The sequence below is a fragment of the Rhea americana genome, unplaced genomic scaffold, assembly GCF_003343005.1.
Source record: "Rhea americana isolate MKP2758 unplaced genomic scaffold, rheAme1 scaffold_1, whole genome shotgun sequence".
Lineage (NCBI taxonomy): Eukaryota > Metazoa > Chordata > Aves > Rheiformes > Rheidae > Rhea > Rhea americana.
Window position 1 is genome coordinate 16,795,479 of NW_028185038.1, and position 16,314 is coordinate 16,811,792.

Genomic DNA, 16,314 nt, shown 5'->3' on the forward strand with positions numbered 1-16,314 from the left:
GGAGAAGGAGCCCCCCAGGCGTGGGGGAGAGGCTGCCCCCAGGCTTGATAGATGCTCTGGGGGCTCGTTGTCAGGTTCGGGGGGGGGGATTTTGTGTGTGTGTGAGCGTGTCGGGGGGAGGCTGCTGGTGGGTTTTGCGGGGGGTATTTGGCCCCCAAAACGCTGGCGGCCGCAGGGACGGCTGTGCTGGCCCGGCCTGCCCCGTGGCTTCGAGGGAGGGGGCTGCGGTAGTGCAGCCTTGACAGCGACCCAGCTGCGGTCTGGCACCGAGGATCCCGTTTGGGATGGGTGCACCTTGGGCGCGAGGCAGCGACCTGTGAAATACCGGTGCTGCGGGGGCGAAAGCTTGGGGTGGCCGTGGTAGGATCTAGATGTGTGCTCTTCGATACGTCGCCCTCGGCGCCGGAGATCCGGAGGGCTCACGGAAACACACCGTTCGGACACCTTAGCTGTGACGGGCTGCCGCAGAAATCGGCGTAGGGATAGGCTGCGTTGAATTTTATAACCTTTTTGGTTGAGAGTAGGTCACCTAAAGATACGTTTCAACAAGTCCAAGAATTGCCTTGTTTTTTAATCGTTAATTTCATGAATTATCTCCGTAACCTAAAAGCAAGTAATACTTTGCCAAAAGTTTTCTGACTACAACTTCTAATCATTACATCTCTTACTACCTTTGCGTGGTTAGATACAGAAAAGAATGGGACCTCTTTACTTGTTGTTAGTCTTTGGTGATAGTTAAGTCATTTTTTCCCTATTAAAAAGACTAAACTTGTGCAATAATACATTTCTTTCAGGACTGTGATCATTCGTGTAGTTTGTCAGTGGTGTTTCTGGTTTCCAAAATCATATTAAAACGTGGTGGCTGAATAGAAGAGTGACAGTCTGCTTTTCATCTCACTGAGCGCAATACAAAAAGATAAAACTGCCTCTCTCTTCAATACCCCTTTCCAAGGCTTAGTCCTTTTGCCACAGACTTGTGAGAAATTAATGTTGACGTGGTAGCTGCAGTGCTGCCCAAAGTCCTTAATGTCATTGCCTTCCATGATACGATTCCCGGCTGGCATTTTACAAGTGTATGACCTTGCACGTGACTTTTTAAAGACAGTGTTTGGAAGTGCTTATCATCCAATAAAAATAATTGGGACAGGTTTTAAGCTGTGTTCAATAATTCCAGCTATGGGGTTATCCTCTAGCATGTTGACCTTGGTCTGAGGAGTATTGTTCCTAATATTTATGTGTTTTCTTCTGGCTTATAGTGAGAATATTGGGTAGTGTCATGATGAAAGCATCCTGTAAACTTTAGGTTTTTTGCTTGATGTGCGCGAATTTTCCATTTCCCATGTTCTAGGAGAGGACTTAGATGTGATCCAAAATGGAAAGGGAAGAGTCTGACCTCAGACTTAAGATGAGATTGTCAAAAGGAGAGAAAAATATATGAAAATATAGGGGGAAAATTCGGGAGGGAGTGCTGATGGAAATCTTAAAACTGCTGGTGAAGGACTATAACATGCTACAGGATTAATATACAGGTACAGCTAAAAGTCTTGGTCTTTAATACATGGATCAGAATTATGCTTTTCTGAAGGGGCACTGGGAATTCTGGTTATGCCATAGTTTAAATAAGGTTATTTACAGGAATAAGTAGGAAGAAACCACTTCCACCTTGAAGTAGAAAAGGGACTCCTGCATAATATGTGCAGGAGTACTATTTTAATATTTTTGCTTGTCATTGGGAGCATGCTTACTACTGCTGCATTATGGCTAGCAAAATGTTTTTAGAAGAGCAACAAAATAGATTACCCGTGTTCAGTGTTAGCTAAATGTGTTTTAAAAGCACTTCTTAAGTAATTGTGTGACTTTAAATGTAAAATAAAATAAAGCTATGAAATACAAATTTCTAATCCCTGCAGTTCAGAGGATCTACTTATCTTAACTGATAGATAAGTCTTGTGTTCTGAGCTACGGAACACTGAAGTCACCTATTGAATGTCCTTTTTCATAAAATTAAAGAAAAACTGGCATCCTAAACCAGAATACAGCCAGAAAGCTCTCTGAAAACTTTTTTTTTTAATGTCAGAGATTTTTTTTTCCTGATGAACCTTAATATCTTTTCTGTTTTGTTTGGTGACAGTACTGGAGGATTAGCTAGTGCTGAATCCAGGCTTTGGCTGTTTTACCAGTGCTACAATCATTTGTACATTTGCAAAGACCATTCCAAATGTAAAATGAGGATTGTCCTTAAATCTGCTGGAAAATAGTTCGAGTGTTTTTCAGACTGTTTGAATTGCCCTCCACTGGGTTGTGGCTACTAGCAGCATGTTTATTTAAAAACTCTGTGGGTGGAACAGAACGAGCCAGTCTAGCTATGAACTAGACTTAGTTCAGTCTGTGTTTTGGGGAAGGCTGTGCCTTTGGAAAGAAAATTGGTCCAAGAGCAAATTTGTTCTTGGAACATCTGGCTTTTCCAGAGGCACTTTGCCTCAGCAGAGGCAGCAATGTTCTGAGAGGCTTCAGCCTGTCCAACTTGGAAAACGTTCAACCCAGCAAGTTGTCTGAAACTTCTACGGTCGGCTCGCTTCCTTGCTGCTTTGCAGCTCCTCTCTGACGGAGCGGAGCCATGCGGGGAGACGGCTTCCCCCTGGTTTTTCCACGAGGGACCAGCCTAAAGGTTCCCCCGCACCGTTCCTTTCGTACGCCGGTGCTTGCTTGCGTAGCTTGTAGTTTGATATGCGCTGAGAAAGACTTGAGCTTCGTTCTCATCTCCAGTGTGCTGTACAAAAAGATCAGCTCAGTTTATGCCCCCTTTTTTAGACAATAAGGGAACAAACAATTTATATAAGGTAATAAAACACCTGTTAGAACTTTTTTAGGTAAAAGTTATTTAATTGCATTCTGAGGGAAACACCTCGCATCTTGTTCTTTTTAATAGCCCCTTTTGTACCTGCTCTGGCTTAAATTGATTGCTTTTAGATAGCAGTGGAGTATTGTGCTCTGCACAATGGTAGCCGTGTACCCCTTTTTACTGGGAAATGCTGAATTACCATATCCTAGGATCATGTTTTCTTGTGATTGCATCAGATTTGTGACTCATCTTGTAGTTGGCTAATGCTTTCAGGCCTTTCTGTCACTATTTTAAACAGCTGAATTCCTACTTCAGAAATTCAGAAGAATTTTTATTGTTACTTTGGTAGTTGTGCACCTTTGCTAGGATGTTGCACCCCATTTCTACTGCTCAGGTCTTCCTGTGTGACAACTATACAGAGAAGGATTAGAATCTTTCCTAGATTTGACACTTTTTTTTTTCTTTTCACTGGCATGCAATTATTTCTTGTGCTAAGGTCATTAATAAGAATATAAAATAAGATTTGTTTTGAAGCTAATTGAGTTGCCTTAATAGGCTCCTATCTAGTTGATAGTCACTTTTTCACTGCAATCCATTTTTATGTTTTTATTCATTTCACTGTGGATCAGTTATTCTAGTAATCCTAGTCTTTTCCAGTTTGACGTCTTATGTGGTGCTGTGTTTTCTTTCTAGAAAGTATACTGGCACAAAGAAAAACCTAGTTGATTTGTTATGTTTTCAGCTGATCTTGTGCATTTTTTTGATTTTTTTGGTTTCCATCAAACCAGGAGAAGTGAAGCAGGTTTAAAAAAAAACAAAACAAAAACCTGCTAAATTGTGATTGAATCGTAGCCTTCTAAAGAAGGAATTTTAAAAAGATATTTTAAATTAAGAGGATAAGACAATAAGTTTCTACTTAGTCTAACTAACCATTTACTACTGTCTTTTTTTTTTTAATGCTCTGAAATATCGGTACACTCTCCTGTGTTTTCAGATCTATGTATTATGCCGCACTAGCAAGAAGATACTGAGATCACATGTAACTAACTGTTGACTGGAGTTGGTACAATTTCCAAAAAACTGAAAATACCTTCAGTTACAGCTACTGTATTTTCTGTCTTTTCTGTAACAGAAAAACACAGAATTTGTGGCCTGTGGAACATAGAATTTTGAGTTTCTCCTCCTACCTTGTGAGTTTTTCCTATTGCCACGTGAAGGTAACTATCCTGATGGGTGCAGCTATAAAATGGTTTAGGAGCCTATGTGTTAAGGAATATCATCTCTGAGCTGAGATCAGTCATGACTAATGAAGTTTCTTTTTTCTCGTCTCTTTTCTCTCGTCTTTCCCCCCCCCCCCCGAAACTCTAGTTCCTTAACTAGATGAAGGTACTAATTTGTTATGGTCTTAGTGATATTTCAGGACTGCAGTTTCAAATCTCGTAGAAAATAGCTTTAATCACTTCTGTAAGCGCCCTGCCGCTGAAGTGCCATCTGTAATTCTTCAGCCCTCTCCTTTGTACATACAGTGATAGGTGGTGTCATTTTAACGGAAAATTTGCCTGAATTTGAGAATGTTTTCAGTTGGTCAGGAGTACCAACACTTGACCAGCAAAGTGTGCTTTAGAGCTTGTTCTAGCAGGGTGGACTGTGCTCATCCACCCGTATGCTAGAAGTCTTAATGATTCTGCTGACACTGTTCTCTTTAGTAGTTGCAGGCGCCATCTCCAATAGTTTTGGATTTGGGTAGACCCTACGTATATTCACAATTTTGCATCTTTTTTCAGTGTCCCGTGGAAAGTAATTTTTTGTTCGTGTGGCTTTTCTAGGTGGTTCTAGAAAATTTGATGTCCTGAGAGGTATCCTCCTCTGCTTACATCACATCTGTAGCCTTAGACTTTTTCTCTGAAACCTGAAATTGAATGCTTTCAAGTCTAAATACCTCTATATAAAAAAGTAACCTATGAACTGATTACTTCAGTAATACTGTTTGCTTCCCTAATGTGAGAACAGAAAAGGTGAGGGGTAAAAGGGTGAGAAAGATCCCAAAATTATGAAGTTGTTCATTCCCTACGTTGGCATTACAAGTTTGATAGCTCTTAATAGCTAAGTTTCTTTCCAGATACAAGCACATGTGCTATACTATGAGAAAAAATTTCTTCAAGCTCCAGCTCAAATATAGTCATTATTTAGGAGAATTTCAACAGAATTTTTTCATTAGCGAAGGATGAAGGTAAACTGCTAATCTGATTTAGTTCCCTGGTGTGGTTAAGTTGAGAGAATCTGTATTAATCTGGTTGTTCAGCCTGTTCTGGGGGAACATGAAGAATGTCAAAGTTTCAAGACAGATGTTAACAACATCAGGTCATGGATCATTTGTTCTGTATATGACTCTTGCAAGTTTAATGAAGAATTTCTAGCTCCTGATATCTGATTACTTGTTTAATGAGTAAAACAGTTTCAGACAGAACATGTTTTCCTTGTGATAATTGTATTGCTGAATTACAAGACAGCGTGTACAGTCATGATATTTTTTAATGGTAAAATATATAGCTTCTTATGTAAAAATGCAAAATCATCTTCTCTTTAGAACATCACTGTTAAAATGCACTGTTAGTTTTAGCTGCATTTTTTTTTTAAATATGATCAAGCTTTTTCTGTAAGGTAAAAGGTATATTCAGCACTGATTCAGTGAGAAGTTCTCTAGAGGTCGATATTTTCTTAACTTTCAAAGTAAGTACTTGACTTGTTTTAATAACATGTTAATACAGAACTCTAAAAATTAATATAGCTTTTTCTTTTTTTGACTAGAGCCCATAGAATTTTGCAGAAGCAGTGGGTTATAATAATCTGGTCTGAATCCAATAATATTCTCATTATTGTTAGGGGAGAGGGAGGAGCACTGAAGATAGAGTGGTTAGTCASCATTAGAAAGTTGCCATTGCAGTCATTATTTGAAACTCAGTATGCACGATCTTTTAAGAAATTATTTCTTGGATTGATATAAATCAAAGAGAACAGCAGTATATTTGAGAATAGAATTTGGTATGTTGGAATTTGAATTGCAAAAGCAAATTTGGGTTAATGGAGCTTGCTGCTCTGCTAGTGTATTCTGTAATTCCTGGAAAATGGTATGATCTTCATAATGGATAAAAATTGTGTGTTGGTTGTTTTGGGTCTGATGATGTTTTCTCAGTCCTCTTTGGCTTTTCTCCTCAGACTGACTACTGGGTTCATATTGTTACTTCAAGCTGTGGGAGAGAGTCTGAAGAAAACCAAAGCTATAATTAGTACACTAACCATATTCTTCCTAAATGCTTTTCTGTAGCTACTTAGTTTAAGCAGCATTTGGATCTTATGGTAACTATTTAAATAGCAATTTACTAGCTTCTTCTAACTTTGAAACTTGTATTTGAGTAAGAAGTTGTTCCTACCCCTCTCTTCTGTGACAGATTGCTGTTTCTATTTTTTTTTTTGGCTTCTGAAAAGATATCTGTCTGAAAACCACTAAATGTGAAAGTAATGTTGGTTTGGGATATGTTTTACCCTTTATCATGAATGTATTTACATTGTCTGCAAATTAGGAATTAATCCATAATGTAGCTTTGGGAGGGAGCAGAATTCCAGTGTCAGTATTTTTGGGGTTTTTTTGGATTCCATGAGTAGAGTTCTGTTGTTGGTGAGACTCCTTTAGGTTTGAAAGGAAAGCTAATACTGTAAAGAGTTCCGTCGAGAAGTAGGTGTCACTTTCCGTGGAATTTTGGTGAAAAAGTTCCATATTTGAGATTAATTTGTTGTGGAGAGTTTAAATCTGTTTGTTAAACACAGAACTTAAATGTAAGATTTCAGAGTTAGCTTTAAATTCCTTTATAGACACCAATCGTGTTTTTTGGGGTGAACTCTTTACTACGTGTGAGGTTGCAGTGCTGATGACTGTTACAAGATGTGTTTATGGCTTACGTTTTGAATTTGTGTCATCGCTTAGTCTGTTTTCTGTGCATTTCTCTTTTGAGTGGAAATACTAGTTGTATTATGACTTATAAGAGTGTTGTTGCAATATTGTGAAAACATGGAAGATGTAAAGCTACTTCCTGGCCTTCATAAAACTTTTTGCATGGGTATTAAGGAAAAATATCCCAATAAATTTGTTATACTTCCAAAATATAAGATAGAAGATTCACACAGATGCTTGCCATTGTGTTCTTCTAATTATTTTTGCAACAGACTTGACCTTTTCCAAAATACAACGGTGGAGGATGTTGACTGCTCACCTTGGATGGTCCTGTATTGTCAAAGTAGTCTATAATCTACAGTGGTAGTTACATGAAGACAAACGGGCTTATAGTGTGTGTTTAAAAGCACAAAATAAAATTGAGGCAGAGATGGAACTTACCCAGAAAAATAACTTCTGTGGTCTGGCTGTATTGATCTGTATATAATTGCAAAAAAACCCAAATCTTAATTTGAAAATGGTGGTGCTGAAATTTGGCTTTTATACCACACATTTTTATTTCTGGTTTAAGATACGTAAGAATGTAAGCCTCAATCTAATTTTCTTGATTTTAAAATATACTTGGCAAGGTGCATCAGTTATGAAGTTGAACTATGTTAACTTGGTTTGTGTCTTGGGTAAAAGAAAGGAGAGGAATTGTTCTGAATATGATCCTAGAATGTGCTACATATCTAGACAAACTTTGATCTTTTCAGGAGAAAATGTGTATTTACGTGATGCAAAAGCTTAAGCTCCTTCTGATTCATATGATTACATTGGAAATAGATCTAATGTGCATTCCCCCAAAAGCTAAATTTGGTTTATGGCTTATTTTGAAGTTGAGGCTTTATACTTAGCTTGGTAAGATCAAATCTAAAACGCATATAAACTGTAAGTTGCTGTAGCAGCAAATAGACTTTTTTTTTTCTCAGAAATGAATCACTCATAATTTAGAGGGATTTTTTTAATGGAAAAATTTGAATGTCTGTTTAGGTTTGTTTTCGTGGCTTGTGTCTTATCTGTGCTATTCATGAAAAGGAAGCCCTCAATCCTCAAATTAATCTAATTGCACTTCTGACAAATGGTGACCATTTGCAAGTAGAAGTCCTGTCTTATGGAAATTGGTGCTCCCATAGTAATTTGATATATATTTGCAGTTGTGATTCTTAGAACTATATTGTTGATGAATAAGGCTGGGAGAATATTGGAGTGGCTTTGTATGGTATTTTTCAACTGATTTTTTGGAAGTGAGAGCAATGAAGTACTGGAGCATGCTACTCTACCAATATTCAGGAAGGTTTGGAAAATAAAGCTTTAGTGACTTTGAATATTAGAAGTRGAAATCTATTTGAAGTTCAAGAAGTCTAAACTGTTTTCCCTGCAAGAAATGAAAACTGAATTTTGTTATAAAGTGGTTGAAGGCTGGTGGTTTCTTAAACTCCAGAATGTTTTACTCCACTATTTTATCTATTGAATACAAATCCAGTGAGCTGAAGAATTTAATCTCCTTGTCTTTTTCTCTGAATATTTAGGGTTGAATCCATGTTATTCTCAGCCTTTCCATCAAGCCTGGGGTTTATTTCTCTGCTGCGAACCTCCTGGAACCTCACCTAAGTTGCATGCACACTATGTCGCTTGTGTTAATACCTTGCTGATYACCAGAAAGACTGTATTTCAAATATCCTTGTGATTTAGAAATGTAGAAATGAACACCAAGTTTGAAAAAGAAATGGGCAAAAGAAATGATTTCAGAAACTCTTAAATTCAGTAATCAATTTTTTAGGAAATACAGTAGAGTACAGATTATTAGATGAAGCAGTCTTTCCATAATTACTGATTAAACCAATGTTTTATTTAAGATATTTTATTTAATGTTTATCTAACTTTTGAGATGAAAGTATATGCAAAAGATCTGTTATTTCAGTCATCTAACAATTCCTAAATTTAAAACAAATGCTTTGGAAAAACTTTGGTTAGGGAAAGAACAAACTTTATGCTTAAAGGTTCAGAATCTCTTACCAGTTAAATTGTGTCTAAACTATATTCCCTAAACCTTGGGGACAGTTAAGCTCATCGTCATCTGTGATATTTGAAGTCACTGTGGTTACTGCAACRTATGCAAATATTCCTGACTTAATATTATTTTTCCCCCTCCTCCTGTTGTTTTTCCTGCTGGCCTAATACTGATATTACCAGTCTGGAACTGGGAACTCTTGTGACCAAGGATTTGGGTTACTCACTGCTGTGATACAGGCAGAAGTTTAATCTGCGATTTAAGGTTATCGAGTGCTACTGAAATAGAAGCTATTTATCGGGCCTCTGATAACTGGTTGGGAATTCACTGTACTGCTGCAGTTCTGGGCAGAATTAAGTCCTGGCATGTCAGGAGGAAGCAATGACAAATCAGAAATGTCCCCTCTAAATAGAGGGAGATAAAAGGAGTACTTTCTAACTTGCATTACTGGAAATGTCTGCAACATTGTCCTTTTGTATTTAAGGATTAGGCTGGCAGTGGTGAAAGGYAGCTGTAAGGGAGGAGGGGCAGAAACTGATCATTGCGTGAAATAATTGCAAAACTGACTTTTAATGGCCCTATTTCTAGGCCAGAGCGATATAATACCTGTTTCATTGTCCAGTGCAATCAACTGTGATCTAAGTTCATTTCTGTGAGGTGATTTCTAAATTACTTACTTTATTTTTATATGACCACACTTGCTTAGCTATTTTTCTTTTGATAGAAGTCATTTTAATTTATAGCAAATGCGGGAGAGAGGACTCGGTTCACTGAGGAGGTAGAAGCAAATTTGAGCAGTAAGCTGATGAAGCTCTAAACAAGCTGGACTTTTAAAGTTTCATTCTTTATGTATACAATTACCTTGAACTTTTTTTGCTTTATCATGGGAAAGGTCCTCCCTTAGTTCTTCGAAGTAGGGTTATGTGATGTGGGGGGAACCTGAATGTATTGTTAGACTGCATAGTAATTGCATTGTATTCTAACCACTGAATTTTCTTGACTTCATCTCTTGATGCCATTTTAAGCAGAGAACTTTCCCAACAAAAAGGAGAGAAACTTTATAATGAGATCTAAAGAGCTTTTTCCTTTAAACTGGGAGAGCTGTAGATAGAGTTCTTTAAGCATTACAAACCAAATAGTTTGAAATTAGCATTAGCTGTATGGATTTCCACAGAATTTCTGTTTTTTTCCAGATCTATAGAACAGTGTGCGTGTGGTTTTTCCTGTTTGTTAAGAATGTGTGCATGTTTCTACTACTTTTTGTTAGGCGAAGCAGTCGGTGTTTATACCAATGCATCTTGCTAGATAAGGACACAGAGTCTAGACTGGGCAACAGCATCTTGGTTGTTGTTTTGTACTGATTAGGTTGATARTTCCTTATGCCTGAAATAGTTGGCCCTCCATACCTTGTAGTCCTCTGCAAAGTTTCTGGCCTTGGTTGAAATTTTAGTCCCTGTGTATCCTTTGTTGCTCTTTTCTTGCTAGTCTTACTTGGGATGATTATAAGACCAAATGAAGGTATCATCACTTGGACAACACTGAAGAAAATATTTTGTCAGTTTTTAGTCTGTCTGTCTTACTCTTTAGTGGCTTGGTACTTCAGTGGTTTCCTAGAAGAGCTGCATTTGAGTTCCAAGTAATGCAGAGGCTCTCATGCCCAGTTTGACATAGCTGCTCTTTGAAGAGCAATTCTGAATGTGCTGAACAAAGCTAGTGTTTTACATTTTTTTTTCTTTCTTAAGGACTCATTCCTAAAATTGCATTTATTTAATGCAGACTTTATGATATTCAGATTAAATGCAAATTATATCAGAATAACCTTTAATTTCCAGTGTATTTTGCAAAGTCATCTAGTTTCTCTCTTCCTTCTTCCCTCCCTCAAAAGCATGCAAAAACTTGTTCTCAGTGACTGTCATGTCTTAATCTACAGAGCTCGTTGCACAGAAAAGTCCTTTGAAAACAACAGTAGTGGTGTCATCTCTGTAATCTCCATGGAGTTAGTCAGAACAAAGTAGCTGTGCCAGAACATCCAATTTCTCCAGTAGTTAGTTGTCTGGTGGGACTGTGGTGTGATGACCTTGCCTCAGTATAAACCCATGGTCTGCATCCAACTGTTCATCATTTTTTCTGCTTTTGTGCTGGCACTGGTGTTACTGTAACTATGTGGTAAGCAGAAGTAGAGAACTGATTTGAGTGAAAACCGATTATTTATGATAGCTATTTTTAGTATGGCTGCTGGATTAGGGGGGTTAAACTTGAGTGGGTGAAATAGTCCCTTTTGACAGCATTACGAATTTATGCTAGAATAGAACTTGTATCTACAGTTTAAGAATGACTTAATTCAAACCAGATTTAATGATTTGCTGCTTTTTTCCCCCCTCCCCTGCAGGAAAAGCTTGCACAAAATAATTGGYGCTTGTAGCTCAAGGGCTTAAAAATACCTTCTTTATTGTCTTGTGAAAAATTACATGGAAAATCATCAAGTTATTGTATTTTGCACTTCTAAAGTTTTTCAAAGATTTTAATCCAGGTTTCCTATCTGACAAGCCTGCTTTCAGGTACTCTGTAAGATTTCGGTACTGTCCAGAAGAGCAGCTTTATATGAAAAGAGTCATCTGTCATTAGGATATGCATCTGTTTTTCTTACTGTCTCATGACTGCTGGAATGTTTGAATTCTTCCAAGCTTTTGAGCCCATAAATTTTCCTGAAATGTTGTGGTAAATTAACTTCATGCATTCCGACTTCTGTCTTCAACATTTGTTTAATCTTAATAAATTAATAACCCATATGTTTTTAAGCATGCTTATAAATCTCTTGACACTGCTTTTTGCTGTTTTAAATTTCTTTAACCTTAATTTTGTGCAAGCTACCTATCCCATTTTTTGTCTTTGCAGAGGAATTCTTATCTTATCCAGTTGCTGTACTGAATGAGGTCCTCTTCGATTGTGGCACACTGATCTTTGATCTGGAGAAGCAAACAAAATTTACTTCTGAAATTACAATCTTTGGGATCTGTCCCAGTTATAAAATGCCTCTTTCCAGCAGGGCAGTATCTGACTATATAACGGTGCCAATTTCAGCAAATGTTGCTCAACTTTTGAAGGGTTTACAGTCTAATGGTTTAAACAAATATAATAAAAGCGTAAATAAAATGTATTCTGTAGGGTGAATTGTTCTCTTGCGTGCTTGAATAAAGCTCCRTAAAAAAGAAAAGCTGTGCAGTGCTATCTGTTTTATATCTGCATTATGCATCTGCTGTAAGATTCAAATCTTCATGTACAGCTTCTACATTCTGCATTTTCTAGATGTTAAAAGGTATTATGTAATTCATAAATACCCTTTTGCCTTGCTCTTGGTGTGACATAGCAGAATAAGGGTAKGATTCTTCTTGATGGTTCTGCCCATAATATGAAATTGTCCCTCCTTATCCTATTATTAATAAAGTGATTCATTAAGCGGATGCACTTATTCCTCTCACTGTCTGAAGCAGAAGGCTTCTTAAATGTTAGCTTTCATACGCGTAATGCAGTCATGCTGAAAAGGTTTGTTGAAATAGTGTAGAGCATTTGAGTTTTACTAGGGGATCTCTCGCCTATTGGAAATAGAGCCCCCAAAATGTCAAGTTTTTTGTTAAGCTGTTTTAGTATCTGTCATTGTGAACAGGGTTATTTCTAGTTAGACTGTATTCTGTGTGTTTTGTGCCTCTGTACGGCTAGATTTTTGAGACTGAGAAAGCAGAGTTCATCTCTTGTATTTCCTGGTATCCGTCCATGCTGCGTGCCTGGTCTGCTCGTTCTGAGCTCTTGTTTGAGAGGCAAAAGCAGTTGGAAAGAAAACCCAGGTATGTGGCAATATGACCATTTAAAAGGGCTAAAAGAAGCACAGAGTTAGAACCTAATCAAGGGCGACTGAAGAAGAGGTGCAAGTCGTTAGAARTAACTGAAATGCTTTTCAAGACCTGCTTCGTTCAAAGTTCCCAGCAGAAGATAAATACTCCCTGCTTTAATTTCTAGTGGTGACCTTGGCTTTGAGGCTGGCAACCTTGTTGGAAATCTGTGTGTCAAATCAGTTGSCAAATTCTCCCCTTCAGCTTGCTTTTTTTTTTTTCTGTTTTGTTTTGTTGTCCCTGTTGTAATCAAGGAAGGCAGGAACTACATTTTCTTTTGCAGCTGAGCCTCTTCACATTGCAAATTGCAGGTTCCTGGTTGGATATTTAACTATCCAGATCTACATCTCGACCTCTTCTATTTTGGTGGGGGTTAAATTGGTTTAAAGCAAAAGGGTAGTATGCGTCCATATGGTGTTGAAACGCGTTTTCTATGTTGGAGATGTGTGGAAAATCAGCCGTAGGCCTGGGCTGCTGGTGGAGTAGCTGTGTTRCTGAGTGCCGTGCTGCGGTGGAAGCTAGTCCTGTCGTTTCGTGTCTTGGGATCTATGGAGAGCCACTGGCGTCTTTTGCTGCTTCCTTCCCCCCAACTAAAGGGCGAGGGAGAGGGTCCGAGTTTTGTATCTAGGACATATAAAAACTGGGACGTGCRGCCTGCAAAGCCGAGCAGATGGACAACGACTTGGGCAGCTCTGTTCCAGTAGAGCCAGATTTTAAGGAGCCACCTAAACCCAGCCGTTCGCTGCTTCCCCGGTCGCCGCCGTGTTGGACTGCTTGGATACCGTTGCTAGTGTGGTGATTTTTTTTTCAGTGTGGAAAGAGCGAGCTAATTTCTGTCTGTCTGTTAATGCTCAACCTCTGACTTAACCTCTTTCCCTTTTGAGCTTTCGTATGAGCTTTTCCCCTGCAGTCCTTTGTAGTAGTCCAGATGCTTGTGTACTCTTCCTCCTACACAGCAGATGGAGATGGCAGAAGCTTTTTGATGACTACTTCCTTCTTTTTACATAAGTTTTAGGAGCTGGCAAGTTCTTTTGGTAGACTTACTAGAAGTCAGAAACCCTGTCCAGCAGGTGGTGCATCATTACCTTGCCAGCGGAGAGCAGGACAAATAGCAGAGGATTTTTTTCCTTTTTTCTTTCTTTTTTTTTTTTTTTTTTAATAAATTCTTGATCTGGGAGGAGAGTTGGGGGGTAGCTTTACAGTATGATTACAGGAAAGGGGAGGGCAGGTTGTTTGTAGGATAATATTGGCTAATCTGGCTCATTTGAGCCAAAAACTATTCTGAATCCGTTACGTTAACGGCCTAAATGCTGTAGTATTTCAAAGTGTTAGAAAACAATTTGGAGAGCTTTGCAGGCCAAAGAGTTGAACTTCTGCTTTCCTATGCSTTGTTCTGGACTTGTAGCACACGTGAAAAATCTGTGTTTAAATTTTGGATGAGTTAGATGGTCGTCGTCTTCATCACAACAAAACTGAAGTGGGTTAGCAGCTCCCTCTCTCCATGCCAGCATCTCCTGTCTAGTAAAGGAGGCTTTTTGGCTYGCTAAGCGTTATACTGCTGATTGTTTTTAACCTCATTGAAAAATTCTTATCCCAGTGAGGTGAATGAGGCCATTTTTTCCACTTAATTGCAGACTCGGGCCTGTGTAAATTCATCTGTTTTACATTAATTTCACAATTTGTTTTCTTTTTTATTTCGCAACTTGGAATTCCATTTCACAACCACAAGGCTTGGAAAYGTATTTTAATGGGTCCTGTAAAATAGCAATGTAGAAAACCTACTTTAATAAAAAGGGGGTTTCTACCCAGTAACTTAAGTAGTTGTAAGAGAGTATTTTTGACAGATCTGTGTGTGTGACAGCTCCTATTGGAGAGGTAAAATACAGTGTAGCAATTATTTAAATCAGTTTTGGCTTCTCTTTCTTTAGGAATATTTTGGTGGACAAGCCCAATGATCAGTCCTCAAGGTGGTCTTCAGAAAGCAATTACCCTCCMCAGGTAAGCCTCTGAATCTTAGTGTAACTATGCTAACCTGTTGCAAATGAATGTTTTTTGAAATTTTTATTTTAAATGTGGGCTGCTACTATTTTATATTGGCAGCTTTTAGAGGTTRCTTGCTCTCACTTCAGTGAAATGTTGTTGGTACACCAAGTATTTACTTTTCCAGCAATTTGTGATGCTTAAAGGAATGCTAGGGTGGGGAGGAGGACAGTTTGGTGTTTCATCTTTCAAAATCCAGGTCATATTGGAAGTAATCTAACTTTATAGGTAGATTAAGTTGCTAATGAGACATGCGGGTCCCCCTGTGTCAGCATGTTGGAAACCACTATAGACTGCTGGCCTTGAATCCTACATCTAAGGAATTTATATTTGTTACCCTTAATAGCCTGTTTATAAATCTAAATCTGTTTAGAAAGAGATGTGAATGCCACCTCTTCTGTTAGTTAATCACTTTATTAAAATATGACTTGTATTGATTTTCATGCCTAATTTACCTTTTTACTATTAATCAGACTTTTAGGTTATCAGGAAAAATGGACTTATTCTTCTACTTAAAAGTTTTTCTCCAATAAATGTGTAATCCTTCTCTTTATCCTAAATCTGTGTGATATTACTGTTTGATCAGCTTCTCCTGCATCTTGTGCTGAGTGTTTTAAATTCATTTTTTTTTAAGCTGCTGATGCACAGCAAGGTACATTTGGCAAAATATCTCTTGTGAAGTTTTACCCTGCTTATCTACACATAAAAATAAAATACAAGAACATTTCACTTAGGTATTCTCCAAGTCTCCTARCGTTTTTCAATACACAAATCTTACTACTTTGCTTTGAAGGTGCATTTGAAAACCTAGAATCTGGACTAGCAGTTTCCTATAGCAGCAAAATCATGCAATCCCAGTTGAAAGGCTTTATCTTGACTTTTTTTATAATAATTAAAAATGTATTCTATACCATTATGTCCATAAATGAAGAGGATTTTTTTAGGGGGGGGGGGAAGAAGGGAAAACTCTTGTCTATTCAAGCATTCGTTTTTTATGAAAGACAATTATGATAAAGATGAATAATGCTTCATGTGCTTTGATCTTCTTGATTCCTTTGTGCAATTACTGCTTTTTTAATTTGAGATTTTTTTTAGTGTATATTTTGGTAAACAATGTAGGAGTTTAATCCATAGCCTAAAGCAATTTTATTCTAAGAATAATAGATTTCACGTAGTGTGTATTGAATGTATTTTATCTCAGTCTGTGTTATCCTTTTCTTCCTTTAGTGCGGGAAATGTATCCTTTTCTTAGGACTGCTTCATATATTCGAAAGGCAAAGTTGGCTTGTGGCRTAGCTTTGGACTGGGTCTTTTGCCTGAAATGCTCTTAGTTCTGCTATTAGTTTTCTGAGTGATCCTGAATATTTGTTCTGCTTCTCACTAGATTCTGGAAAGGGAATGAGGAGCCTTACTGTGAGTGCTTGTAACCTTTAAGGGTTTAGCGGCACTTTCTTTTTGTTCGGTTGATATTGTAGTGGTAGGCTTTTTTCTTGGACTATTTTTTTGACTACCTTTGGTAATAGTTCTTGAGTTAAATTAAGGT

General features: G+C 37.9%; 1 protein-coding gene across 1 annotated transcript in view; it reads left to right on the forward strand.

The window, feature by feature from the left end:
- MKLN1 (muskelin 1) overlaps nucleotides 1-16,314 on the forward strand; it is a 98,614-nt gene that overhangs the window by 656 nt on the left and 81,644 nt on the right. The window contains exon 2 of the mRNA XM_085299705.1: nucleotides 14,656-14,729. Coding sequence (XP_085155831.1) covers nucleotides 14,656-14,729 — 74 coding nt within the window. The remainder of the gene's footprint in view (nucleotides 1-14,655; nucleotides 14,730-16,314) is intronic.